This window comes from Cnephaeus nilssonii, assembly GCF_951640355.1.
Source record: "Cnephaeus nilssonii genome assembly, chromosome: 15".
Classification (NCBI taxonomy): domain Eukaryota; kingdom Metazoa; phylum Chordata; class Mammalia; order Chiroptera; family Vespertilionidae; genus Cnephaeus; species Cnephaeus nilssonii.
In genome coordinates this window covers 14,738,603-14,766,451 of record NC_137086.1, presented here as the reverse complement: position 1 = coordinate 14,766,451, position 27,849 = coordinate 14,738,603, and the positions used below count along the sequence as shown (strand labels likewise).

General features: G+C 53.7%; 1 protein-coding gene across 1 annotated transcript; it reads right to left on the bottom strand.

The window, feature by feature from the left end:
• EHD3 (EH domain containing 3) lies at window positions 1-27,605 on the bottom strand. Its single transcript, XM_079792404.1, has 6 exons — window positions 26,706-27,605; window positions 16,494-16,670; window positions 12,534-12,631; window positions 5,363-5,775; window positions 4,511-4,675; window positions 1-2,140 (listed from the first exon to the last, which is right to left on the bottom strand). Exons 1-6 carry the CDS (start codon window positions 26,930-26,932, stop codon window positions 1,613-1,615), a joined length of 1,608 nt encoding a protein of 535 aa, XP_079648530.1. The 5' UTR covers window positions 26,933-27,605; the 3' UTR covers window positions 1-1,612.
• Between the last annotated feature and the right edge of the window lie 244 nt (window positions 27,606-27,849).

The window sequence follows — 27,849 nt, the reverse complement described above, 5'->3', positions numbered from 1 at the left end:
TACCAAAGGATAACTGTGCTGTATTAACATGGACACTAATGACAAACGCACTACAGTAGTGGGCACATCATAGATACATAGAATGTTCTCTCCAGAGTCTGAACATAGATATAAAATAAGTTATACTTGCTTTTGTTTTCCATCACAGTAGGAGCATAGCATACAAAGTGACTGGTTCAGTGGCCACGAAGCAAATCAGGGGAGAGACCATGGAGGCGGGAGCAGGGCACCGAGGATAGGGGGGATGTGTCGAGGACACTGCAGTTGCTGGCGGCCCTGCCGGGGACACCTCAGACCTCTGAGCTGTCTTTCTGAGAGTCAGCACGAGGTCCCACGTGATAGCCAGTGACTGCATTTGCGCTGGGATGACTCAGCTCTGGTGGGAGGTGGAGCAGGGACAGGCAGGAGCAGCATCCAGCAGGCAGGCCCACTCTCCCGCTGGCGCTGTTGGACCGCGGCAATTTTAGGAACATGGGGCGCAGAGCCAGAAGGCACGGTTTGCTTCTGCGATGTGACAGATGGCCAGACGGATGGCCCACCAAGTGCTGCTGGCCCTTCCCGCTCGCCAGGCGGCTCTGGGAGGCGGAGGGGCCTGCACGCTGGGCTCGCTCTCCGTGGCGGGTCGTGGGCTAGCGATGCTGAGATCTCCGAGGCAGAAGGAAGAGCAAGGCCCTGGCTCTGAATCCTTCTCTGGATGTGTGACCTCTGGGGCTTTGGAAGGTCCCTTAAACTCTGAGTCTCAGATTCCTCAACTGAAAAATGGGGGCACTAATGCGTACTCCCTTGGGGAGTGGTGAGGGCCCCACGGGATGATGTCTGTAAAGTGCCGAGCACAGGTCCTGGCATACAGGAGGGGCTGGCTAACCGGGAGTCTGGGCATCCACACATCAGAGGCCAGGGGGAAACAACACGAATCTCACAAAATCTGCGGAATGAAACCACCTCCAACTGGCTTTGAGGAGAGGATGACAAGGCAGTTCCCCTGCTCTTTCCCGCCGGCTTTCCCACTCTCCCCTCTCACTGGGATTCTTTGAAATAAGAGTGTCGGTGGGGTTCAAAGCCAGATATGCCGAGGCAGACGGAGCCTGAGGCTGCGAGAAGGGAGTTCAGGGCCATGTCTCTTCAAGGCTGGGACCTGATTCCCGGGGACGCCTCTCCTCCCCTCACCCTCCTTGCAACAGCCCCTTCCCGCACACCTCCGAGCCTCGGAGCAGATTTCATATGAGGAAGCCAAAGACAGGGAGAAAGCTCAGAAAACAAAGTGAATCGCCTATTAAGTGGAAAGTGTTTCCATCTGTCCTGAGTCCGGGGCATGTGGGCGGGTGAACTCCCTGCAGGAGAAGGCAGGTCTCTGGGCGGGGGAAGACAGAAAGGAGAGAGGGATGGAGAGGGAGGCTTGGGAGCTGGGACCCTGTGCTTCTGCCGATGCTGAGGACTTGTGTCCAGCCTGGAAACCTAGGGATGGCTGACCCCTCTCACCTGCTGTGCGGTTCTCAAGATCTGTGCCCGTGAGTGTGTGTGTGTGTGTGTGTGTGTGTGCGTGTGTGTGCCCGCCCGTGTCTGCCTCTTCCATCTCTTGTAACACCTGCCAGCTCTGAACCTCCTCCTCCCATCACTCGGCAACTTTCCTCTTGGATGGCGGCAGGAGGTGGGCGGGCAGCTCATTGGGCAGCTCATGCCCCTCCAGCTTGACCTTGATGAGGTGGTTGGCCAGTGCGAACTCCTCGTCATCCAGCATGCCATCCTTGTCGATGTCCGCCAGCTTCCAGATCTTGCCCAGCACGCTGTTGGGCAGCTTAGAGCGCACCATCTCCTTCTTGGCATTGGCACCCGTGATCTTGCCGTCCACCGGTGACAGGGTGTAGAAGATCTCGTCGTACATGGGCTTGTCCCTGGCCACGACCCACTCAGCATCATCGATGCCCTCCCCAGCCCCCTCCCCGTAGCCGTGCCCGAAGGGGCCTTGCAGGGTGCCCTCGAACGCGCCACCCTTCACCATCTGGGCGGGCCGCTGCGACTCCTCCTGGCGCACCAGCACCATGAGCTGGGCAATGTCATGGGCCAGCATGTCATCCACCACCTCCAGCAGCTTGCTTTTCAGGGGCTGGAATTTGCTAAAGTCCTGGGCCTGCAGCTGGTCCTGGGGAGAGGGGGAGAAAAGGAGGTGAGGCAGGAAGACAGTGGGAGGAGTGTCCTCCCCTGAGGGGGAGGCTCTCTTCCACTAATGCCGGGATGCCCACAGCCCTTTGGCCTGAAGCCAAACTGAGCCACATTAAATCATAAAAGATATGAGAGAGGAGGAGGAAAGAAGGCACACTGTTGAGGTTGGGATTTTTCAGGAGAGAGTAGAACCGTTTCAGGGGCTGGGAAGGAGCGAGATGGAGCATGGGGGTCTCTCTACTTTAATAAGGTTACACTTGAAAACAGAGTGCTTTTACTACATGGTGTTATTGGCTCCTCTAGGGCCCTTCTGAGGCAGGGAAATCACATTTCATCCCCATTTAGGGAGGAAAAACTGAGGCCCAGGCCGCTCAAAACAAATCATAATAGAAGCCCAGGGTCAACCCTGCCCAGCTGTTCTTAATCAGGATGCTCATCGGAATCACCTGCGGAGAGTGTTTACTGATAGGTTCCCCTCTCGAAGCTCCTGACACAGTAGACGCAGCGGGCACGCAGATTTTGCAACGGCTCCCCTCCTGGCCTCCCCACGACACCCCCGCCACACGGTAAGAGAAACACGCTCCACTTTGCACGTCGTTGTGATTTTTGAAAGGTCCTGCGTCTAGAACACTTGGCTTGCCCTGGGCCTCAGGAGTGACGAGGTGAGAGCTCTCCGCTCCCGCCCTGGCTAGGCCACAGCACCCTCAGGACCTGGGGAAGAGGCCAGTGCACAGGGGATAGGCTGGGGACAAGCACCTCGAGTTCACTGCAGAAAAATTCCACCAACACCCACAGCTACATTCCAAGAGCCAGTGTTAGCTTGGGCGTTTCTCACCTCCCTTCAAGGACAGGCTGAACCAGGGCGGTGGGGCTGGGAGGGGAGGAGGGCAGGGGCAGACCAGCTGTTTTCCTGCCCTCAGGGCATGACCTCTCAAGTCCCTCCGGTCTCTGTCCACAGCTAGGTGGGTTCCCAATATCTTCTGTGCCCCCCTCCTCCCCGCCACCCCCCCCCCCCCCCGCATACATTCCCCCAAAGGACAGCCGCTTACGTTATTGATCAGCATACCTAATAGCAGATGAACTCATTTATGTTGTGAAAGAGTCTCTCACATTAAAAAAGTGGTTGTATGGTCCCTTTCAAACATCATCTTCCCAAATGTTTGATTACAGATCATGAAATTCTTAATGGAAAGAGAAACTACAAGTTGACCACGTTCCAGGGCACAGTCGATTGAGACACAAGTAACGTTAAAGTAATTTCTGAAGTTAGTGACTGGCTTGTGGTAGGTGGTTATAGGCATGAATGGAAACGTGAACAAACGTACATTTTGAATGTCTATTTTTTTAAATCAGATAGGAAACTCAAAGTGTCTATTTGAGACTCTAGGGAGTTCTGAAACCCCAGTCTTGAGCTGGGACAATGGTTCCCAAGCTTCAGATCGAAGTCAGCAACAAGAGCAAAAGCAGTATCACTGCTACATCTGCGGCTATGTTTACTCTAATTCTCTGATTTTTAAAACACCGTATTTTGATATAATACAGCAACACCATGAGAAGTTGCAAAAATTACATGGATAGGTCAGTCCCTTTTGCTCATCATCCAGCTTCCCTGGTGGTTACATCTTACATCATTTCAAGGGCGAGTCTGTGCCAGGCTCTGTACTGAGTACCTTATAAATATTACCTCACGGATGCTCACAGCATCCATAGCTGAGTATGTCTGGGGCCTTGATTTACAGATGAACAGACAGAGGCTCAGAGAGGATTCAGGTGGTATGGGGAGGTAGTTTCTTGCTTGGACCGTGGGGGCAGCTCCTGGCTTTTCTATTAGCAGGCCATGGGAATACTACACTCAGAAAACTGCAGGCAGTTAACTGCGAAGGTTAATTATCTTTGTAAACTGCAATTTGCTAATCCATCACAGGAGGATGAAAAGGCCTTCTGCAGAGGGTTGATTTGGGGAATGACATGAGTCACCATGTGTGATGGTCCCTGGCTCAAGAGAGGGGCCTGTAGTGGGCTCCAAAGATGGCACGGTCCTGAGCAGACTTCTTCTCCATGGCCTATGTCCCCAGCCACTCCTACGTACTTGAGGGCCTGGAGAACCTTCATTAGGTGACTTGTCCTATTTCACAGGACGTGGTGGCTGTAACTAGGGAACTGGAGGTACAGACCCCAAACATCAGGGGACATCCCTGTCCTACTAGGATTTCTCTCCAGACCCAGATATGACACCTGCTAGGCTGGTGACAACACCAGCAAGGACAGACCTAGGGCATCTCCCTGCGTGGCCACCTCCATACTCAGGCTGCTCACTGCCCTTTGTCCTGGAGCCCCAGACCCTGGTTACCTGCATCCTCTTCAGGTTGGGAAAGTCCCCAGGTGAGATCTGGTGCTCCCGCTCGATCCGGCCGTAAATCTCAGCCAGGTTGTTCACCAGCTCCTTCTTCTTGTTGTCCTTCCCGAACACGGAGGGCATCTCCTTCTTCAGAGAGCTGATGATGTAGGCATGGACCTGAGAAATGGGCAGAGAGAACGCTTCTGATCAAGACCTCGATCCATTCTTTTCTTCTTGGGGGCTCTCATCCATCTCTTCCCATAAACCCCTCCTCCTCCTGCTCCTACTTCTGAAATCATTTCTGTCCACGCTCTTGCTCTCTCACTTCTTGCAGCACTGAGCTGTTTTTCTAGATCTCAGGGGAAAGGCGAGATTGCGGGGAGGTTAAGGTCAAGGCAATAGCAGGGACGGTAATACTGAAGATGATGCTGATGAGGAAGACAATAACAATAGCCAACATTTACTGAGCGCTTTTGAGGACACTGGCATGGCAATAAAGGGTTTTACATTCTGATTCCACTCTATCCTCCAACCCTTTCATTTCACAGGTGAGGAAACAGGCACAGAGAGACTGAGGGCCTTGCTGGGGGTGGGATCACAGTTTGTAAACAGTGGAGTGGAGCTCCAATCTGGCCATCTGACCCCAGGGCCTGTGATCATATCAACCCCCCCCCCCCCCCCCCCCCCGTATCCTGCCCCCGGCTGCTGGTGTGGGCATGGCTGAAGCTCATAACGTAGTAGCTACAGGACATGCTCACATGGACAGGCAATGCTCAAGGTTGCAGGTATCTCTTGCAGCTGAACCCCGCTTCCCCAAACACTTGGGGCCACCCATGCTGCCCATCCCCCCCAGGGCAGCCTCACCTTGGCCAGCCTGGCTCTCTTGATGAGGTCATTGAGCTTGCGCAGGGCAGCGTTTCGGGGCAGACTCTGAATGTCCTTGAACAGGTCCTGCTCCTCGGCCTCAAAGAGCTTCCGGTTGTCAGGGATGAGAAGGGGGTGGGACCAGAAGGAGCCGATGTAGACCCGGATCACCTCCGGGGTGTTCACTATCTTCCCCAGGGACCACATGAGAGCCCCGTACACCCGCATCAGCTGCTGGGTCTCGATCTGGTCGGCTTTGTTCAGCACCACCCGCATCTTGTCCTCGTGGTTCTTGAGGGCCTTGATGACTTCTGAGAACTCATCAGAGATGTCCAGCTTGTGGGCGTCAAAGAGCAGGATGATGCGGTCAACCCGCTCGGCGAACCACTCGAGGACAGCAGCGAAGTCATACCCTGCCAGCAGAGGGACAGTCAGGGCGCAGGGCATTTGGGGCACAGGCTAGGGGTTTGGGGAGATGCACGAGGTGCAGTAGAAATAATACCATCTTGGGAGTCAGATCTGGGTTCAAATTCTGTTTCTTCCACTGTTTCCACTATTTGGCCTTGAGCAAGTTACTCTGTGTCTCCAAGTCAGAGCATTTTCATCTATCAATGGGCTCACTGATAGTACCTCATTAAGAGAACTATAAGGACTAAATACACTGAAAGCCCAGCATACAGTAGCTGCTCATAAATGCGAATTATTATTAGCACCATTAGTCCTATTTAGTCTTTTGATCCAGGGAACCAGCCCTCTCCCTTAAGGAGCAGGGCCTAGGAAAGTGCTTTTGGGGCCAGGCTCTGCCCAGTGACCAGGCAGGGACATTGTCAGTGCCACCTAGAAGCAGTCACCCAGTGACTCACCCAGGACCACCCCGCTTGTAGGAGACAGTGGTGGGGCACAGTACATAGCTCTCTAACCCCAGATCCAGTGCTTGCTCTGGCTGGCAAGATGGTTACAGCACAACTTCATTTCACCCTCACAACACCCTCTGAGGTAGGTGGGGTGAGGAGTATCATTCCCACTTTCCAGAGGAGGAAACAGGTTCAGAGATGAGGTGAGAGTTAAACAGCAGGCAAGGGGTGGGGCCAGGACTGCACCTGGCCAACGGGTCACTGTGCTCCCTGCACATGCCACGAGGACAGCAGTCTAGCACCTGGCCACATCCCTGTCTACCTGCTCTACCCTGCCCTGCTCTACCCTGCCCTGCTCACTGCACAGGCCCAGCCAGCAGCTCCCACAGAGCCTGGGAGGCCTGTACATTCCCGTTCCAGGCAGGCCTGCAGCCTGCAGCCGGCACCTGCTCCCCTGCCTGCGCCACCGCAGGGATTGCTCCTGGCTATTTCTAATCGTCCTTTTGGCATAGCCCGGTAGACTGGCTGCTCTCACCTCCTAGGCCCTGCTCCTTAAGGTAGAGGGCCGGTTTCCCTGGATCAAAAGACTAAATAGGACTAATGGTGCTAATAATAATTCGCATTTATTGAGCAGCTACTGTATGCTGGGCTTTCAGTATATTTAGTCCTTATAGTTCTCTTAATGAGGTACTTCAGAACTGTGGGCAGGAAGGGGGCAGAGGGCTCAGAAAGTCAGGGCAACCTCCAGGATGGGGATTGAACCATTTGTATGCCATAAGCGTCTATAGACACAATTAAATTCAAAATATCGTGGAGTGTGGGGATGGTTTCCCTTTTGGACGTATGGCAGTTAACTGGTTAATTGTGCCCTAGACTCGGCTTATGTACAACCAGGAGTGGGAGCAGCTGAAAGGCGTGTGCTGGAGCCACTAAGGAAAAGGGCATGGGACTGGCTCTCCCATGTATTCACTGTGTGGCCTTGGGCAAGTCTGAACCTCAATTTTCTCAGCTGTAAAATGGGGATAACAACAACTGACTAATGAGGGCTCAGTGGCAGAACTATGGCAACAGGATCCGACTGCAGAGGGAGGGGCTGCACTGAGTCTGGAGCCTCTGCCCCAGGGCTTGGGGTGGACAGGACACCAGTGACAGGCCCCCTTTCCCTCACTGGTCCCAGGAATGGCTCTCAGACCCATAACAAGAGCTCTAGAGCACCTGCAGCAGCCTGAGGGCTCGTGACATAAGATATGGCCATGGGTAGGGAGATTCGAGCCCCAAGAGGCGGAGGGCGAAGCTGGCCTTCCTGGAATTGCTTACGGCAAGTCCGCTGGCTCCAAGAGATCTGGACTGGAGGCGCCCGGCCCAGAGACTGGGCAGCCTGCAGGGACCTGGGCCTCTCCCCACGGCCCCCAGGCTCCAGCCGGCTGGAAAGAGCGTATTTCTAAGTAATGCCAGGCAGCAGGAAATCAATGAGACAAACCCAATAAGCAAGGCAGCTCCTTAATGACCCACTGGCTTCCTTCGCAGTCTAAAGAGAAATGCAGGGGATACGGCAGCACACATCTTTGCATGTTCAGCCACACAATCTCGTTGATCCTCATAACGCTGCCGATGCCAGGGGTAAACAGGGCATACACATCTTACAGGGAAGGGAGAGGGAACAGAGAGGTTAAGGGGCTGGCCCAGGCTCACACAGCCAGGTGGTGGCAAACTTGGGACTAGAACCCAGATCCTTGACTCTTGTCCACCTTCCCTTCATGCTCATAGCCACGTGCCAGGCTGAGCCCAGAGGCCTGAGCCCTCAGAACAGGCAGTTACTTATGGTCCTGCTCTGCCTCGCCCCAAATCTCTTTCAAGATTTAAAATAAAATAAAATAATAACAAGGCATCGGTTTCCAAAATGTGGGAAGGATTGAGATGACTATGGGGAACAAATGCCACACCACATGCCTTCCAGAAGTCTGCAGGCTGTCAGCAAGCCCTTGGGAAGGGCATCGGGACTCTCCTGCTGTACCAGTGTGAGGCCCAGGCGGCCCCTGAGTGCCAGTCCTGCTCCAGCAAGGGTGCCAGGGACGGGCCAGGGCTGTGGAGTCAGCCCAGACCCTCCAAGGTTCCCCAGGGGATGAGATTGCCCTCATGCCTACTCCCCACCTCCATGAAAACATGCTGGGAAGCCACTAGACTGGGAGTCAGGAGGCCGGAGCTCCCATCGCAGCGCTGAGACCTGGGCAAGGGGTTCACCTGCTGTAGAGCTGCTGAGCTCACCTGTGCAGGAAGGGCTTACTGAGAGGGATGTGAGCTCCCCGTCCGGGGGTGCTTTTCCAGGGTGGGGCCGGTGGGGATTTCTAGCTGAGAGCAGCCAGGAAATGCGGCTCCCCAGTGAGAGGACACTCAGGCTTCCGGGACCCACCCACTTCTGTTGCTTCCTTGCTCCTTCCCAGTAATGAGTCCTGGGCCGGGCACATCCTGTCGCTTCCCGGAATGCCTCCCTGCCCCTCTGCTGCCCACCCAGTGCATCTCCATCCAGAGACAACTGCTGCTCAGGGCCTCCCAGGCCCAGGTTCTGGGGTGTCCCCCACTTTCTCCCACCCCGCAAGATAACCACCCCGGCCTGGGCAATGGGGCCACACCCTGAGCAAGGCCACACTTTGTCCAGCTCTGGCCTGGCGTCTGAGTCCTCCTTCCAGTGAAGCCTGAGGCCTGGGGAGCCCTCGGGAGCAGCTCACTTTCCCATGGGGCCCCATGGCCCAGAGGAGGCTCTGCAAATGTCACGATGGTGCCTTTTTTTCTGGGGAGACACAGCCCTGTGCCAGGCACGAGGCTTGGGCGCAGCAGAATGTGGCCTGGATTTCAGGCTCCCCACACCCCTGTGCAGGGTTGGGGGTTCGGCCCTGCCCTGGGCTGGCTGAAAGGAGGGAAGAAGTGCCTCTCTGCCCTGTGACCAAACCCAGAGCTCTGAGGGCCCCAGACCACAGCCAGATAAAGTGCGTTTGGTCCTATGTACACACTTGGGTGGTGTGTGTGTGTATGTGTGTGTAAGGAGGTATGTATGTGTATGTGCACATGTGTTATGAGTATGGGTGTATATGTATGTGGGTGCATATGAGTGTGGATGTGTATATGAGTGTGGGTATATATGAGTATGGTTGTATATGTATATGGGTGCATATGTGTGGGTGTACATGAGTATGGGTGCATATGAGTATGGGTGTATATGAGTATGGGTGTTTATGTTTGTGGGTGTATATGAGCATGAATGTATATGTGTGTGGATGTATGTATGAGTGTGGGTGTGTATTTGTGTGGGTGTATATGAGTGTGGGTGCATATGAGTGTGGGTGTATATGTGTGTGGATGTATGTATGCGTGTGGCTGTATATGTATGTGGATGTGTATATGAGTGTGGGTGCATATGAGTATGGGTGTATATGAGTGTGGGTGTTTATGTGGATGTATATATGAGTGTGGGTGTTTATGTGTGTGGGTGTATATTTGTGTGGGTGTATATGTGTATGGGTGTATATGGGTGTGGATATATGTGTGGGTATATATGAGTGTGGGTGTTTATGTGTGAGGGTGTATATGAGTGTGGATGTATGTATGAGTGGATGTATGTATGAGTGGGTATATATGAGTGTGGGTGTATATGTGTACGGATGTATGATTGTGAGTATATATGAGTGTGGGTGTATATGTGTGTGGATATGTGTATGAGTGTGGGTGTAGTATATGAGTGTGGATGTATATGTGTGTGGATGTGTATATGAGTGTGGGTGTTTATGTGTGTGGGTATATATGAGTGTGGATGTATATGTGTGTGGATGTGTATATGAGTGTGGGTGTTTATGTGTGTGGGTATATATGAGTGTGGGTGTATATGAGTGTGGGTGTTTATGTGTGGGGGTGTATATTTGTGTGGGTGTATATGCGTATGGGTGTTTATGTGTATGGATGTTTATGTGTATGGGTATATATGAGTGTGGGTGTATATGAGTGTGGGTGTATATGAGTGTGGGTGTTTATGTGTGTAGGTATAAGCTGGAGTCTCCAGCTTCTACAGCTCTGTGAGGAAGGAAGAGGAGGGACTCTGTATACTGGAAACCCTCCTCATTTGGGGTGCCCTGACATCTGGGAGTGTGTGATCCTCCCTCCCGATTTCCTGGAGAGCTGAGGTCAGCACTGCCCGGGCTGACGATGCAGTGCTGCGGCCCAGCTCCCAGCTCCGGTTTCCACCACAGGCTGCTTTGCTGGCAGCTGCACTTGTAGTCTGGACGCAGGAGGGCAGCGAACAAACTGGCCTGGGTAGCACTCCTGGGGCATCACTTCTTCCAAAGGTGGGGCTTAGTCACGTGAGATGGGAAAGGAGAGGAAGGGCAGGAAGATGGCCAAGCACCCAATCTGCATAGGGCAGCCGCTGAGGCCTAGAGATGAAGGCAGGCGAGAAGGCAGAGGGGTAGAGGAAGAATGGAATAGGACAGGAGCTGAGGAAGGCAGAGGGGTAGAGGAAGAATGGAATAGGACAGGAGCTGAGGAAGGCAGAGGGGTAGAGGAAGAATGGAATAGGACAGGAGCTGAGGAAGGCAGAGGGGTAGAGGAAGAATGGAATAGGACAGGAGCTGAGGAAGGCAGAGGGGTAGAGGAAGAATGGAATAGGACAGGAGCTGAGGAAGGCAGCGATCCCCAAAGCAGGGCGGCCACACACCGCTGCACAGGCTGTGCACCCACAGCTGCAGGCAGGCCATGCACACAGATGACCCTGGGGCTGCAGAGCGGGTGGCCTGGCTGGCAGGTCAGGGGAGAGGAGGGAGCGCTCTGAGATCCAGACCCAGAGCTGATGCCCACGTTTCCATTACCATCCGTGGACCTGACAAGGTCATATGATGGGTCGTTACTCCTCGTTACACACAGGAACAGCGAGGCTCGGGGGGAAAACGTGACCTGCTGAGAGCCGCACAGGTTCTAAACCCCCATCTCTGAACTTGAGTCCAGCCTCCTTGGAAACCTCCAGACCCCCCTGTCAGGCTGCACTGGCCTTGGAGGTGCGGGCGCCACCCACCTTGAGGGATTGAGGTCTGGCTCTCCGGAGCCACCTGGAGGAGAGGCTGCCCGTGGGAAACAGCGCAGCCTGGGGGAGCGGGTGCTGGCCCTGGCAGGCCGTGCCCCTGGCGGAGGGGGTGTCCGCGCCTCCTGCTGCAGCACAGACAGCCTGCAGAACACACCTGTCTGTCTGTCTGTCTGTCTGGGTCGCAGAGCACAGGAGCCGAGGGAAGCGGACAGCCAGCTAAGGGTTCAGGCGAGGCGAGAGTTCCAGCCACTGCCCAGGGAGCTCTTGCCAGGCCGAAGCCGTTCCTTCCCGGATGCTGACTTCCGAGTGCTGATTTGGCTCTAGCTCAGCTCCCAGCTCCACTGCCGGACGGGTGTGCCTCATCTGCTTTCCTTGCCAGAGATACAGGGCACAGAAAGGGTAGGGGGCATCACCCAAGGCACTCAGCACGCTGTGGCAGGGGCGGCTGGGGGTGAGGAGCCGGGAGCAGTTGCTTTAGCTTTAAACAGCATCAGTCTAGCTGTAAAAAACAGTGATGATGATGGTGAGGATCTATAACACCTCACGCTTACTGGGCACTGCTATGTGCCAGGCAGAAGGCTTTTAATCTATATTATTTCTTTTAATCCTCAAAAAAAACCTATCCGGTAGATAGAATTATTTCTCCCTACTTTACAGATGAACCAACCAGAGCAAACAAACCTGCCCCAGTTCACGCCGCCAGGAAGTGGCAGAGGCAGGCTTGGAACCCTGGCAGTCTGGTTCGAGTTCCAGCTCCTAACCACCCTGGGGGCGACCTCCCTAACGAGCGGTTACCCCCTTTCTGTCCGGAGTGAGCAGTGTTCAAAGTGCTCTCACATCCCAGCTCCTGTCCCCAGGCCCAGAGCATGCTGTCCTCACGTTGTGGAGCTGAAGTTCTCTGCCTCGCCCGCTGCCCCTGCAGAGCTGCAAGCTCTGGGGCGGAGACTGCAGGGACTTCAGAAGCAACCAGGGGCCGGCCCGCATTAGGTGTCGCTTGGAGCATGAATAACCTCGATGAGGGAGGAAAGGCAGACACTGATGTCTCCCTTCTACAGAGAAGACAGAGGCCAGCTGTCTCCTGAGCCACAGTAGACCCACCCTGGTCCCCTGGCCACTGCCTCGGACCATCCCATACAGCACACGGGGCAGCACCGGCTCATCAGGGGACAGCAAGGCCCTGGAGGCCTCGCTCCTGGTATGGACGCGAGAGGACATACCAGGAAGAACAGAGCACAGAGCCCGCCGACCCTACCTCGGCTGATCCTCTGCTTTTCCCCAGAGAGGATGCCTGGCGTGTCGATGATGCTGATGCTCTCCAGCACGGGGTTGGGCAGCTGGGCACACACGAACCTGCATGGATGACAGGAGTCCGAGGTGAGCCACTGTCCTCTCATTGACTCTCAAACACCCTTGTTTCAGCCGCATGCCTGCCTTCCCTGCCCGGGGGCAGAGGTTCAGAAACATGGCTGCCTTCCCCTGCAGACACCCAGCTCCAGGTCAGACTTAGCCCCAATGCTGGGCCCAAGACCTATATGCTGAGGAAGCTCCCGGGGGAACCTGGGCAGCCAGGGTCCTACACTGTGACCCCTGCTGGGAAGAGCACCAAGATGTCCAGAACTCGAGCCCTGCTGCCAGGGAACCCAGTCTGGTGAGGAGAGGAGGCATGCACGTGGCCAACCCGAGGGAGGCCAGGCGAAGGGTTCGGGAGATCCAAGGTGGAGAGATGGAGTCCAGGATGGCTTCCTGGAGGAAGTGGCACTAGAACTGGCCTTGATGAAGGGGTCACACCACCCAGAAACATCTGTTTGGGCCTCAAAGGGCTATGCAAATATAAAACTTTGCTATTAGGATAGCAGTCAAGCCTTATTCAAGGACAAATTTATAGTGTTACATCCTGAAGTCTCAACTACATACTGGTAAACGTAACTTAGATCCTTCTTACTTCAGCCTTCACTCTCATATGCCATTTTTGGTAGAAGGTAAAAAGGTGTCTTACTCTCCCAGGTATATTATGTGAAATGGCAGAGATGCAGGAAACATGGGGAAAAAAGGGGGGGGGGGGAGGGCTTCACAGAGGAGGCCGAACTTGAACTAAGACTTCAAAAGATAATCAGCATTTGCCAGGCAGATAAGAATGCAGGCAGGAAGCCTGTGTGTGTGTGTGTGTGTGTGTGTGTGTGTGTGTGTGTGTGTGTGTGTCTGCGTGCGCGGGCATGTGTGTATCAGTGGATGGGTAGTGGAGAGAAGACAGTATTCCAGACTGAGATAAGAGGTAGCAGTGAAAGAGCAGTGTTATGGGTTGAATTTTTGTCCCCCAAGGAGATCTGTTGAAGTCCTAACCCCCAGGGGGTCTAGAATGTGACCTTATTTGGAAATAGGGTCTCTGTAGATGTAATTAGTTAAGGTGAGATCATACTAGAGTAGGGTAGGCCCCTAATCCAATAAAACTGGTGTCCTTTTAAAAATTAAGTTAGGGCAACACTGGTTAATAACCTTATGTAGATCTCAGGTGTACAATTCTATAAAACAACACTTTATAAGATAAGAGAACACATGTGAAGGCAGACATGCCCAGAGGGAAGATGCCACGTAAAGCAGGAGGCAGAGGTTAGAATCATGCTTCTACTACCAAGAACACCTGGGCAACCAGGAGAGGGAAGAAGCAAGAGAGGATGCTCCTCTAGAATCTTCGAGGGAGCATGGCCCTGCCATACCTTGGTTTCAGCTCTGGCCTCCAGAACTATGAGATAACAAATTTCTGTTGCTTTAAGGCACCGAGTGGCAGCCCCGGGCAACTAATAGAAGTAGGTGCAAATGCAACACAGAAATGAGAGAGAGCATGCACCATTCCTGTAGGTACACATCACTGAGGCGAGGACAGGAAGGCTGGAGTGGCCAGAGATGAAGATGAAGCTAGACAGGGAGGAGGCGGGAGGCCAGATCACAAGGGCCTTGAAGGTCACATTAAAATTTTATACTGAAGGCAGTAGAAACCCATCAGAATGCTTTAAGCCAAAGAATGACATGATCCGATATGATGGTTGTCAGCATGTCCAGTTCAGTTCCACAAATATTTATGGAGGGCCTGCTACATGCCTGGCACTAGCCCAGATAAGAGGGGTAGAACAGTAAGTGACACAGCCCCTGTCCTGTCGAAACCCATGGTGTCCATTACACCTGAGACCCAGCCACATTCTGCTCCTGAGGATCTATGGCACACCCCAGTGTTCTACAATACATCCCCCATCTTGCTGAAGCTAGTTTGAGCTGGGTTTCTGTCATTTGGTATTTGGGGCCAGGGTTGTGGCTGAGGCCAAACCCAGGCCAAGCATATGGAGTAAAAAGGGCAGGGGGTGATGATGGGTCAACTAAGGGTGACAGCAGGTCATGGGGGCCAGAGAAAAAGGAGACACAGAGGAGACTGGATGCAGAGAGGGCCTGGCCAGGGAGGCAGGAGGAGAGGGGATGGTGGTCAAGAGAGACAAATACCAAGGAGGTAATGTAAGGGTGGAAAGAGGCCCTGCTTATGATCACTAAGAGGTCATGGTGACCTTCACACAGGCAGCCGTGATAGGGTGAAGCTACATTCCACAGGCTGGGGGACAGGAAGAAACGAGGAGATGAAGCCAAGAAACTTGGCTATGAGAAGAGAGAGAGAGTGAAAGTCAGCAGGACCTGCTTTTGGGTTTTCAAGAGGAGATTTTCGCGTGAAAGGGAAGGAGCCAAGGGAGGGTGAAGTGGTCCGAAGGAGAAGCAGTAACTAATGGAGAGGGTCCCTGAGAAGATGCCCCGTAGCCCAGGACACGATGAGGCAGGAGTTAGACCTTGTGAGGACAAGAGAAACCACAGCTCTCTACGCCCCCGTGGAGGAAGTGAGGACAAAGGCAGATGAACTTGTTTACGGGCAGATTGAACAAACAACGAGATGGATCAGTGGACACTGGTTCCCATTCTCTCTAGAAGGGAAGGGAGGCCGAATGCCATAAGAAGGAGGTGTGGTGATTGGAGAAGGGTGGGGATTTGACGAGGGACATGGTGTAGGCTGCTTCGGCTGGCTGAGGGGCACAGAGATGGGCACCCGAGGTCTGAGGTGCAGCCTCCTGTGAGTGGCTGCAGTGAACCTGCCCCCTTTACCCATTGCCCTTGCAATGGACATGACTGGCAGATCCCCAGCCCATGGTCAGAAAAGCACGAAGCTTCCCCAGTTCTGGTCACAGGGTTCCTGCACTAAGCCACATTCTTTCATTCCCCTCTGGGTGGAATGTTGTTTGCCTGGAATGCTGGGTTGTTGTTTTTTTTTTTACACTTTCAGTGTCACCTCACTCATCTTTATCACCCATGTCAAATGCCAACTTTCCACAAGACCATCTCAGTGCTCTTGCCTCGAAGGGGGATATTAGTATTTTATCCTCTTTCACGGACGGGAAAAATGAGACACAGAGAAGTTAGGCAATTTGTCTGAGATCCATGGTGCTACTTGGCAGGATTTGAACCCAGGTCTGCCTGAAGCCAAAGCCCATAGCCTTTCCCTCTCCTCTAAATCCCTCCAATTAGGGAAAGTAGTTTTAAAAATTTCAATGCAATACTCATGCAAAAATATGGTATGGGTTTATAGAAAAAGTGCAATCAGGGGATCAGCTGCATTTTCGTTAAGCAGAAACAGGAAGACCTGGATCAGCCTACCAAGCATTCCCTAGAGCTTTTCCCCTCAAATCATCACAACGACTCTGGTGTCTGAGGCTTTTACTTGTGACCTGTCCAAGGCCACACAAGGAGGAGAGTCAGTGCTCAAACTCAGGACTTCCACCTTAAGTCCAGGGTTCGTTCCACCAAGTGAAAACCATGTCCAGGGACAGAGAAAAAACCTTCCTCTGCCTCCTTCCATCTGGATGCAAATCCCCTTGGTAGCACAGGCAAAGGCTGCGAGTGCTCTCTGCTCTTATTGGCAGGAGGTGCAGAGATGGGGGTGTGTGATTCACCTTGAGGTACCCTTCCCTGCTCCTTGATCGGGAGGAGGCAGCCTAGCGTTTGCAGCTCCCACATCCCTACTTTATAGTGACTGGCTCAGCTACATTCTGAGCAAGAAAGGGACAATCCAGAGAGACGTTAGGTATGGGAAAGGCACCCCGCCTCCCAAGACCCAGCCATGTGTTTTCCCTTCTCATACTCCAAGAAGAAGAAATGTCAGGGTGTACGTTCCCTCTGCACTCACCTGTTCAAGAAGGCATTGCCAAAGGCGTTGAGTTTCCGGAAGGGTTTCTTAGGATCCACCACCAGAGCGTTCCCAGGGATGGTCCCCTCCACCTCACCCTGCATCACTGCAATGAAGGAGTCGGTGGTCGGCTCAGGCCCAATCCTCATGCCTGGAAAATCCTGTTCCAGCAGGTACCTGGCAGAGGGAGCACAGTCATAAAGCAGGGATTCTGCTGGTAGATCAACCCTGAGCATCTACCACAAGGCAGAGCAGAAGGGCAGAGCCATGGGATTTCTCGGCAGGGAGAGATGACTGCCGGGCAGGGTTTAAAAGACGTGGTGGAGGAGGTGGGATTACAACTGAACTTAAAATACCAAATCTGTTCTTCTTGGTTCTTATCTTTTCCTCTCCCTGAATCAGTAGGGGGAAAAAATGCAAGGTTTGGGCTCGGGGCTGGAGCACGGGTTGACAGTGATTGCTGCACAGAGTATTGCAGACTTTACAACTGCTGACGGATCTGCATAAAGACTTGGTTAGAATTAGAGCATCCATGGACGCTGCCAGCTTTCCACAGGTCATTATTTATTTATCTGGCTAGTCAGTCCTTGAATAGAAAACTAGCTCATACATGAGACAAAAATACAGCCAGTGTGCCTGACCAGCGTGGCTCAGCGGTAGAGCATCAACCTATGAACCAGGACGTCGCTGTTCAATTCCTGGTTCAGGGCACATGCTCAGGTTGTGGGCTTGATCCCCAGTGGGGGGCGTGCAGGAGGCAGCCGATCAATGACTCTCTCTCATCATTGATGATTCTATTTTTCTCTTCTTCTCCTTTCCTCTCTGAAATCAGTTTAAAAAAAAATACAGCCAGTATGATAACTACATTATGATAAGTGGATCTCCAATCCCTCTAGACTTCTGGTCCACTCTCTAGGTGCCAGGTCCCTTTCTTCGCTCTTCTCCTGGCCAGAGCAGTGACAACCCAAGGCCATGCCCCTCTGCACAGCCCCCTTTAGAAGTCAAAAGCAAAGGCACATGATGAGCCAGAGAACAAAGAGAACAGCTCCTAAGGACAACCGAGTCCTTTAGAAGAAGCTCAGAACAGCTTTGGGCCCAAATAGCATGAGGCTGAATTCAGGGGAGGAGCCCAGAACTGCCTCCGGTTGGGACTGAGCAGAGGAGAGTCCCAGGGGCATCTTCCAAGACCACGATGGACGAGGAGCTAAGGGTGTACTGACCAACAAACACAGACCCTGGGGTGAGCCCTCACTGTGCTGAGAACCTCCTGAACTTCGAGGGCACCCAGGAGAAGAGAGGTCGAATCAGAGACTGTTAGTTGGGAGGGGAACATGGAGACCTCCTGGACCAGTGGTCCTCACCCCGGCTTCACAGCTGAGCTACCTCGGAGCTCTAGCTAAGGTGCCTGGTCCCCACCCCCGGAGGTTCTGACCCATTCACTTAGAGGCAGGGCCCTGGTCACTGGTGCTTTGTAGGAGCTCCTCAGGTGACCCTAATGTGCAGCTGGGGTTAACAGCACTCCCTTTTACTGATATGACCACTGACACTCCATAGCGTTTCCACATGCCAGGCATCACACCAATCATTTTGGGAACATTATCTTCCCCTTCGGGTCTCACTGCAGCCCTCTAGGTAGGGATTGAAGAAACAGAGGCCTGGGAGGGGTATGTGACTTTCTCCAAGTTGAATAGCTAATAGTAAGAGCTGAAACCCAGACCGAAATCAAACACCAAATCCTTTGCTCTTCAACTGCCTTCTACCCTGAGGAAGTCACTGCAGAGAGAGCTGATCCAGGCCCCACCGAAGGTCAGGGCAGAGCTGGGACCAGAGGCCATGTCTCCAGGGCCCAAGTGCTCTGCCCATCCCATGCCTCCCCCAGGTGGGCCTGCCGCAGTGGTCCTGCTCTGCTCACAGGGTGGTGGCCAGGGAGACGCGCTGGGGTTTCTTTCGGCTCATGGGTCTCCTGCCTGTGCCTCCGAGAAGGGTTCGGAGCTGTTACATGACTCTGTGGTTCAGGCAGTTTAAGCCGGTTGCTATGGGTCCTCCCCAGGGAGCCAACAGAGAAGCTGGTGCCCAGAAGGCTCCCCTTCCACCCCCCCCCCCCCCCCGGCGCACACACGAGGGTTTTAGGTGGCCTGGGGAAGCCCTTCATCTCCCTCCAGCATCCCAGCTGGACAATCTGGGTGTGAAGCAGGATTTCCTCCATCAGAGGACCATTGTGAATTCTGGCACTGGGGCTATGAATGAGGAGACGTCCAACAGCTGCACACTTGGAGAGTGCTTCCTGCTTTCTCCTTCAGGCCCTCACGGGAGAGGCAGGGAATCTCAGCAGCCCGGGGCCAGCGGGCCTGGTTTTTTAACCAGGAGGGCTATGCCTTTCAGAAGGCACTGGGCCTCTATGGACCTCAGTACCTTCCTCTATAACATGGGAGGTAATTATCAAGCACCTGTGATGTGCCAAGCACTGTTCTAGATTTTCTATGGATTATCTCATTTCATCTTTACATCTACTCTGAGGTGAGTACTATGATCCTTACTGTCAAACAGGCCTAATAAGAAAGCCCACCTCTTAGGGTGTTCTGAGGGTTAAACTAGTTACAGCCCTTCAGCACTTAACCCAGTGCCTGGCACCCAGATTTATCATTCCAGTTTAAAGAGGGGGAGACAGCAGTTAGACAATTTGCCTCAGGTCATGCAATCGGTACATAGCTGAGCTAGGATTTGAACCTGTCACTTGGATTTGAGAATTTACATTCCTAACCACTACCGTTACTACCTCCTTTCCTGCCATAGGTCTCCTCTTGATCAGGAAATGCGAAACGGCTGAGCCCCACATGGGACTAGAATGAGGAATGGGACAAGAAGGTCACGAAGGAATATGGCTTGGCAGGAGGCTGTCCAGGGCCCAGGCCTTGGGAGAAAGGTAGGCTCTGGGTCCCACAAACCCATCAATGTACTCATCTCCATACACGCCTGTCCTAGGGGTTCTCAGCGAGGCCTCAATAAGTGACGCATGGCATGCAAAAGCTGTTGCCATCAAGTGACCAGAGCAGGCCCCAGGCCCACTGGCTCTCAAAGGACATTCTTGGGACTTAAAAATAGTAAAGCCAGATTTCCCTGCGAAGAAGTTTCATGAGAACCAACACCATGCCAGGGGAAGCCCATCCATTCTGTCTGTGTGCCAGGAGCCCCTGCCCCGTGAGCACGTGGGTGAGAAGCCCTAAGCGGAGCCCGGTAGTGGGGTGGCCAGTGTGAGTTCTGAGGCAGGAGGGGCTGGTGGATATGACCAAAGGCTTGACATAGACAGAAGTGGGAAGAAGCAATTCTGAGGCAGCTTTGAGAACACTCAGACTGAACAGGGCCAAATGGCAGTGATGGAGTATCCTGCTGACCCAGGCGGCTCAGATTCCATCGCTGAGAGACATGCTGTGAGATCAGATGATCAAAGGGTGACTTCCCAGCATGACAGGGCCGCTTCCCGGGATGCGCCGGAGCCCCAGCCTGAGTCTGTCTGAGCAAGGGCCTGGAGGCTGGGCCGGCTGTCCTGCCCTTGTGGCAAAACCCACATGAGCCCAAACTTGCTGACCACACGTGGGCCTGGAGGAACACAGAGTCCAGAAAAGCCACCAGCACATCCAGGGACACAGGGGGGCCAGGCAGAGAACCGGAGCTGGGTGAATTCTCAGGGACATTTGGGTATGGCTTGCAGCACCGAGTGCCCCCTTCACAAAGCCTCCACTGTGTCGGGAAAGGACAACCTATTGAGGGATCTCCTCACTGCTGCTCTGTGGGAAGTGATACAGATCGCCTCTGTTGCCAGGCGCAACCATTCCCACGGCAGCAGACACAAAGCCAAGTGAATGCAAGCCTGGGTGGGAACGGCTGAGACCAGGACGTGCAAGGGTAAGGAGGGGCTGCTGAGTGGCAGGTGCTGTTCTGGGACCTTTACCCAAATTATTCCACTGAATCGATCCTACAAGCACCGTGGGATGGCGGCATTATTTCAGTTTTGCAGTGGAGTACATTGAGATATAGGTTGCCCAAGTTCATGGCCAAATGAAAATATTTAGCAACATTAAGAGCTAAGATTTTGGTGCGTTGTGCCCCCCACCATGCCATCCCCCACCATCTAATGAAAAACAAGTAAATACTAAAACCATAAAATAGGTGTATGGAAGTCCTACACAAGGCTGATTTTTTTCTGTGAGAACCACTTTTCTGTACATTTTTCTTCAGTAAATTATTTCATGGCATTTTCCTCATTTGTGTGTGTGTGTGTGTGTGTGTGTGTGTGTGTGTGTGTGTATGTGTGTGTCTTCTGCTTGCCTGGCAGTCTAAGCATGCGGTTGCTTTAGTGGTGACTTAAGCTCCCAGGGAAAGGCATGGAGCCAAGACTCTTAACTTAGTCTGCTTCCAAAGTACCCCTCTCCGCAGCAGTGGGCCAGACCTCGGCTGCTGCTGGGACGGCGCCAGGGCAGGGAACAGAGGGGCGGGCTCCGCAAACGTGCTGCCCTGGGCTGGGCCCTCTGCCTCGGCTCAGCCCAGAATGCACCTTCCTGGGTGGCTCCTCCATCACAGATAGGACCTTGGACATATCACCCAGCAGCCCAGTGGCTCAGTTTCCCTGGTTTATAAAAAGGGGATAAACCTTGGTTTCTAACTAGCCAAAGGGACAGACTGAAGGTTTTGATATGACATCCATGAGTTTGGGAAAAACAAAGGCTACACCAGACATTTGCTCATATGGGAAGAGACAATAATTAGAGGAAACAAACACCTCATTGTTGCCTGTAAGTACTCAGCGCATTTCTACAGAATTTCCAAATCCAGTCCCGATGCCGCCCCAGTGAGGCCTTAACTGATTCATTCCGTCATCCCAAACCTGACTGACACTCTTCCCAGAAAATCACATAGCTCTTAATTTGCATATCTTTAGTAGACTCTAAAGGCACATATCACTTTTGCCTTGTATCATAGGTATTCGTGTTATAGATCTGAATCTTTGGTCTATCTTATCTATGGACACAGACAATAGGGTGGTGAAGGTCTGGGATGGGGTGGGAACTGGGTGAAGGGGGCAATGGGGGGGGCGGGGAGTAGGGGGAACATAGGTAAAACTCTCAAACATTTTACTCTTAAAGATTTTTTAAAAAATTAAAACGAAAAGTAAAATTAAACGGAGTCCCAACAATCATACTTGCCCTGTCAGCCTCAGGGGGTTTTAGGGAGACTGTAAAGCACCCCAGAGACACAAAATGAGGGAGTAGGTGGGGGAGACCCCTGATGGTGCAGTTGAAGTCTGAGTCAGCTCTGTGCTCCTCAGAGCAGAGCAGCCACCACTGTCCCTGGGGCACAGCAGCCTCTGCCACCGGATGAGGTGACCCCAGCACCAAGACGGGCGGCCACGCTGCCAAGCCTCCCGCTCCCCTCCCCTTGCCCGCCCACTCCCCAGCACTGTGGCTCAGGCCCCTCTTCCAGCTCTCCCTGCACACGATCCAGCCCCCTCACCCTGGCTGTGGGAGGGGCCCACAAGGGCTTCCCCCACCGCCTGAGGGCCAGCCTCTAAGCCTCTGGTTAGAGAATCTGCTAGAAAGAGGAGAGGGAACGATAAAGCCCCCAAGCAGAGTGCCTGCAAAGGCACTGGAGCGACATGGGTCCTTTCCCCTTCTAATCCCGAGGAACCCTCAGAGGCGGTTGTTACGATTCACAGGATAGAGGTGAGGCAACAGGAGGGACAGATCTTGCTAACAAGGCCTCTGGTTGGTGTCCGCTGGAGCCCGGATTCTGCTGAGCAGCAGGCCGTGTTCTGTCCACGGCCTGGCCTCACTGCCAGTGCTGACGGGTGGAGCCCTTTCTCCAGGGCCTTCTCCTCCAGGCAGCGCTGCTCCTGGCGCCCTCCACACACCGGACTTCCAAGGCGGATCTTAAGCTGGACCTGGGCAGGCGGACCCTGCCTCACTGAGGGCCCAGCAGACATGAGCCCTGACAGGAAGAGGATGTCCACTGAGCGCAGGGTGGACAGGACAGAGGTGTTGCAGGGACTGTGCCTGGTGGGATAGACCTGGCAGCAGTCAGTGGGTCTACCTGGAAGCGGATGGGATGGTGATGCTGTAATGTACGGGGTGAGGCCTAGGCGGTGGGGATGGAGCAGCCACAGGTAAAGGCTGAGTCACTTTTGGGGAGGATTCAAACATCCCCCTGAAGAAGTGGGAGAGGTTGAAAGGGTCAGCTCGTAGCAGCTCCCACTGTGTGCTCATGCTTCAGCATCCAAGTCATGCTGTAGAGGGGCCACCTGAGCCTTGAGATCAGCCCAGACCTCCCTGTGCAGACACAGGCAGCTTGGCTCTGGCAGCCCCAGGCCTGACCCCCCACCCCCACCCCCAGGCCTCTATTTGGCCCCCCTTATGGCCCCTGAGAGCGCTGGGCTTTCCGCAGCCCTTGGGCCAGCCGGCTAGTCACCTCTGTGACCAGGGGGGCAAATGGGGCACGGGAGGAGGGATTGGAGGCTGCGTGCCAGGGGAAGGAAGAGTGAAGGGAGAAAAACAGCAGAGGCAGGGAAAGGCTGCCAGGCCCGAGGGACACAGAGCTACTGTACTCCGAGCAGGCAGCCTGTGTTGGAGGGAGCAGCCACCAGGCCAATTTATTGTTTATTTTATTACTCTGGGTTGCTGGGCCTTAGGCCAGAGAAGTTATTTCAGGCAGAGATCATAGCACATTAATTAGTTATTAGAAGAATGCCCTTTTCTGCGTGTTCTTCCTGAGAAAAGAAATAAACCCTGCGGCAAGTACATATAACTGAAAGTGGGTGGGCACTCTGGCGGCAAAGGCCCAGGGCTGGGAATGAAGAGGAAAGTCTCTATTCCGGAGAGAAAGGTCCCTCACAGGCTCAGCCTGGGATGGAGGGGAGAAGCGTGATGTCCAAGGCAGGAAGCAGGGATGGGGAGGACGGAGAGGCCAGGGCACCCTGAGAATCTACGCCCTGCGCACCTTCCTACCCCAGTGCAGCCTGGGAGAGGGGTGCTGTACCAACTTACCCTCTTGGAGAGCAATTCAGAAATAGGACCCTGAACACCGAAATTGAAAGTAAAAGAATAAATAAATGAAATAAATAAACAGAAACAACTCTGCATAACCTTTGGCCTAGTGATTTCGCTTCTGGGAATCTGAGAAAACAGTCCGTGTGTGGAAAAACATTACCCACAAAGATATTCACAGTGATACTGCCATAGCAGAAAAGTCTGAAACATCCTAAAACATTCAAAAGAAGTAGACTGGTGCCATGAATAATTGCGTATACATACAGCGAAATAGCAGGAGGCTCTTAAAAAGACTGCTTACAAAGATTTTTAAACTTACATGAGAAATGCTCGTGCTGTAAGCGAAACAACTCAGCATACAAAATTACATTATGAACGATCTTAACCGTGTGATAAAACAGCTAACCGTACTGGAAATATGTATATATTTATATACATGTGAATGATTTAAAATGGTTTCCCTTGGATTGTGGGATTATGGGTGATCTTCTTTCTTCTTCCGTACATTCATCCTCTGCATTTTCCAATTTAAAGAAAATAACTGTTCAGTGGATTTAATGACAAGGCAGGAAAACATGCAATTTGGTTTGGGAAGGCGGCCGTGTGCTGCAAGCCCTCCTACCCTGCTGGCCCACTCTCCCTCAAGGGGAGGCGGCTTTTGATGCATGAGCTAAATTCAGTTGCTGACATGAGTGGGGAGAGAGAACTCTTGTACTTGGAGGATAAGAAAGAGGAGGGATCTGCCCCTCCCGGCCTTCCTGTTTCCCTCAGATAACGAATAATCTATGGCAGCTTGACCCGGCCACTTTCCTAGACCCAGTTAACAGCCAGCATGACTCAGGCGAAACCAGGAGAGAGTCTCAGACAGAGGCACTTACACCTGCCTGCTGCTTGGAGATCCAGCACCCTAGGGACACCCATTCCCCACGTTCCCTCCCATTCTGCAAACGTATACTGGGAACCTCCCGTGGCTGAGACCCCAGGCCAGGTCCCAGGAGCTGTGGCACCGTTATATGTGCTGCTGTTACAGGAAAGAGAAGCTCGAAAGAACCAAGGTGTGTCCAGAGGGCCAGAGAAGGCTCTGCAGAGGCAGGAGCCATCTGTAAATGGCCAGGACTTCCCGTGGGGGCATAACACAGGCCAGAGAAAGGACACAGGTTACAAAGGAATCGTGCACAGAACCCAGGTATCTCTAGAGTGTGCTTGGCAGCAATGGGCATTTAATGAAGTAAAGGAGATGGGTTAGATCAGAGCCCTCGCCCTAAAGTCCATGGTGGTCCTCGGGCCCACAAGATTATATATAAATTTGTGATGTATGTGTATTTTCTTCTAAAGATAAGTCCAGCTTCCATCAGATTTTCAAAGGAGGAACTAACTTTTAAAAAGTTAAGAAGCAATGGGTTCAATTCATAGCGAAGGGTCCTTGTAGTTCCAACAGCATAAGAGATCCGAAAGCCAACCGGCCCATCCACCTCTCCCCCTCCCCCACCCGGCTACCGAACTTCTTCAGAAATCAGTCTCTCCAAGCTGCTGAGCCCAAGGCTATCCGCCTACCCAAGGGCGAACTTGATCTGGTGGTCTATTCAGACACAACATGTTAGTGTGGGGCATGCGCAGCTTGCAGAAATCATGTGTTAACGAAAGTTTACCGTTAAGAGAACATTTGTATCTAGAAAATCAGTAACCAGACTGTTCCCGTTGCTGCTTTTCTTGCCAATCAAAGACTGGTGCTGAGTGTGGCAGGTGCTCAGTCAAGGAATGGAAACAAGAGCACCCCGCTTTCAAACCGGCAAGAGTTGAGCACCGTTGACATTTGGAGGCCACGGAACCCATCGCTACGCTGTAGGAGCCTGCCTCTCGCCATAGAGGACCATAAGCACTAAGAGCTTGGCAAGGGCTGTAGATGAGGCCGAGGAAAATGGCTGGCCTTGAAGGTTGTGTGGCCTGAGGACCGGAGAGAAGCCTGTCGTCTAAAGATAAGAAGGGCCGAAACCGGTTTGGCTCAGTGGATAGAGCGTCGGTCTGCGGACTGAAAGGTCCCAGGTTCGATTCCGGTCAAGGGCATGTACATTGGTTGCGGGCATATCCCCGGTGGGGGGTGTGCAGGAGGCAGCTGGTCGATGTTTCTCTCTCATCGATGTTTCTAGCTCTCTATCCCTCTCCCTTCCTCTCTGTGGAAAATCAATAAAATATATATTTAAAAAAAAATAAATAAAGATAAGAAGGATTCTCAGCCCCCTACTGGCCCATATTCGGACCTCTCTGGATACAGGGTGGACTCGTTGACTTCTGGAGGATCTCTCCAGCCCAAGGACTCTGTAATTCAAGGGAATGGATGACTCACCCTCAAAGTCACAGGCATTTAGCCAAGCATCTCCTTCCAAGGGTCAAGGACCAGCATCCCACGTTGGCCTCCCCCCCAAGTGAGATGACGCTGGGCAGTGTAGCTAACCTCTCCATGCCTCAGTTATCTCACCCGCTAAGCTGGATGAGACAATCGTCAATATCCCTTCCACCTCTAAAAGACTTTAATATTATTACCGAGCCATTACGATCAAACAAGGGGAAAAGATTTTAAAAAAACAACATGCTCTTTCTGGATACTGCTTCTGTCCAGTCTCCAAGAGATAACATGTCGGAGCTCTGCTCCGCGAAGGAAAATGATAAAAGGGCAGGTGGCACTGCCAGGCAGGGGAGCCGCAGGGTCCCCAGCCCACCCCTTCAGCTGTAACTGTAAAGCCCCCACGTGAATGGCTGAAGCCTTTACAAGGCGAGGGAAATGGAAGGGGCCGTAAAGGGCATGTCCCTAAAAAGTGAGGGCGTAAGATATTCCCACACGGGACTCTTGGGATAAGGGATTTCCCACTCGTGCCTCCTGGGCCTTGGTTTCCCCATCCATAAAATGGGAAGAAGAGGATGGCTCTGATTTTTAACATTTCAAACTGACCACTTGAGCCAAGGCTCTAAGCACAGTGGAGAGGCCTTAGGTAGGATGGGGTGGGGGACCGGGAGTGAAATTGTGGGGTAAGCTTTGGACACACGTCCATGCAAAGATTTCTTCAGAGTCCTGGAGAGAAGTCAGTACCCAGCCGCCTGGAGGGGGCACCCGGAGTGAAGGGAAGGCTTAAGCGCTGGGAGGCAGGGTGGGGCTGTCGGGGGCCCTGGACTGGCTCACCTGATGAAAGTGGTCTTCCCAGTGGAGTACTGGCCCACCAGTAAGACCATGGGCTTGTTGTCAAAGTCGGCATCCTCCAGGGCGGGCGAGTGAAACTCGTGGAAGCGGTAATGCTCTTCCAGGGGCAGCAGCTTGCTCTTGTAGAGTTTCTTGAGCCCCTCGCTCACCGTCTGGAAGACCTCGGGGTCCTTCCTCCGGCGGTCGTCGGTACCCAGCCAGCTGAACATCGCGGCGGCGGCTCGCCCCCCGCGCGCAGCCCAGCAGGAGGGCGCGGAGCCCCGCGTCCGGTGCCCTTGGCTCCTCGGGGGGAAATGCCCCGCAGGGCGGGCCCGCTGGGCTCGGAACCGCGCCGCCGCCTCACCCGAGCGCGGGGCTCAGCTGCACCATGACCGGGGCGCGCGGCTCGGAGGTCCCCGGGGCAACGCCGCGGGGCCGTGAACGCGCTCTTCCCAAGCTCCCGGGACCAAGCCCAGCCCCAGCTTCATCCAGCAACCAAGGCCGGAGGGCGGGAAGAAAGGTCGGGGCTGGGCGGGAGGGTCGCGATCTTGTCAAATTAAAGTCAAACCTGCAATTGAACTGCCAGATGCCGGGGTCCGGGGTCTCCCCCCAGACCGCTCCAGCTCGGACCCGGGTCCAGCTAGGGGATGCTTCGGCTCCGCTCCTGCCCAGCCCAGTCGCTCGGGGGAGGCGGCGGTGCTCCAGCCCGAGCGGTCGGCTCGGCGTCCGCAGCCCCAGGCGCCGGTTTAAATGCCAGCGGTGCAGGAAGCGGGCTCCCGGAGGAAGTCCCCGAGTACTGGCAAGGCCGGCCCGGCCGGCGGGTCCCGGCGAGGGGAAGCTGAGCAGGGCGCAGCCATGTTTGTGGGCAGAGGCTCCGCGGGGGACCCGCGGCTGCTGCCTGGGAAGCCGGGGATGCTGAATCCTGTGGGAAGGCGCTGGTGTTTCAGTCCAGGCCTGGGAAGGTTACTGTGGGAACAGCGCCCTCTCAGGGGCAGCTGCGAAGACAGAGCTGACCTGCTCAGCACCCTCCCTGCTTCTACTAGTAAAAGGGCTTCCCTCAGGTACTGAGTTCCATTCCTTAAGAAGACAGGCACCCTAGACGGGAATAGTTTTCTTGGGGGCATGGAAAGAAGAGTCCAAAACCAGG

Bases quoted from the DNA above. Each gene is read 5' to 3' on its own strand.
- EHD3 (XM_079792404.1), bottom strand. From the start codon at position 26,932: ATGTTCAGCTGGCTGGGTACCGACGACCGCCGGAGGAAGGACCCCGAG. The intron at 12,632-16,493 runs GTGAGTGCAGAG...TCATCCATGCAG, and splicing joins GGCAATGCCTTCTTGAACAG to GTTCGTGTGTGCCCAGCTGC. The intron at 2,141-4,510 runs GTAACCAGGGTC...CCCTCTCCCCAG, and splicing joins CCAACCTGAAGAGGATGCAG to GACCAGCTGCAGGCCCAGGA.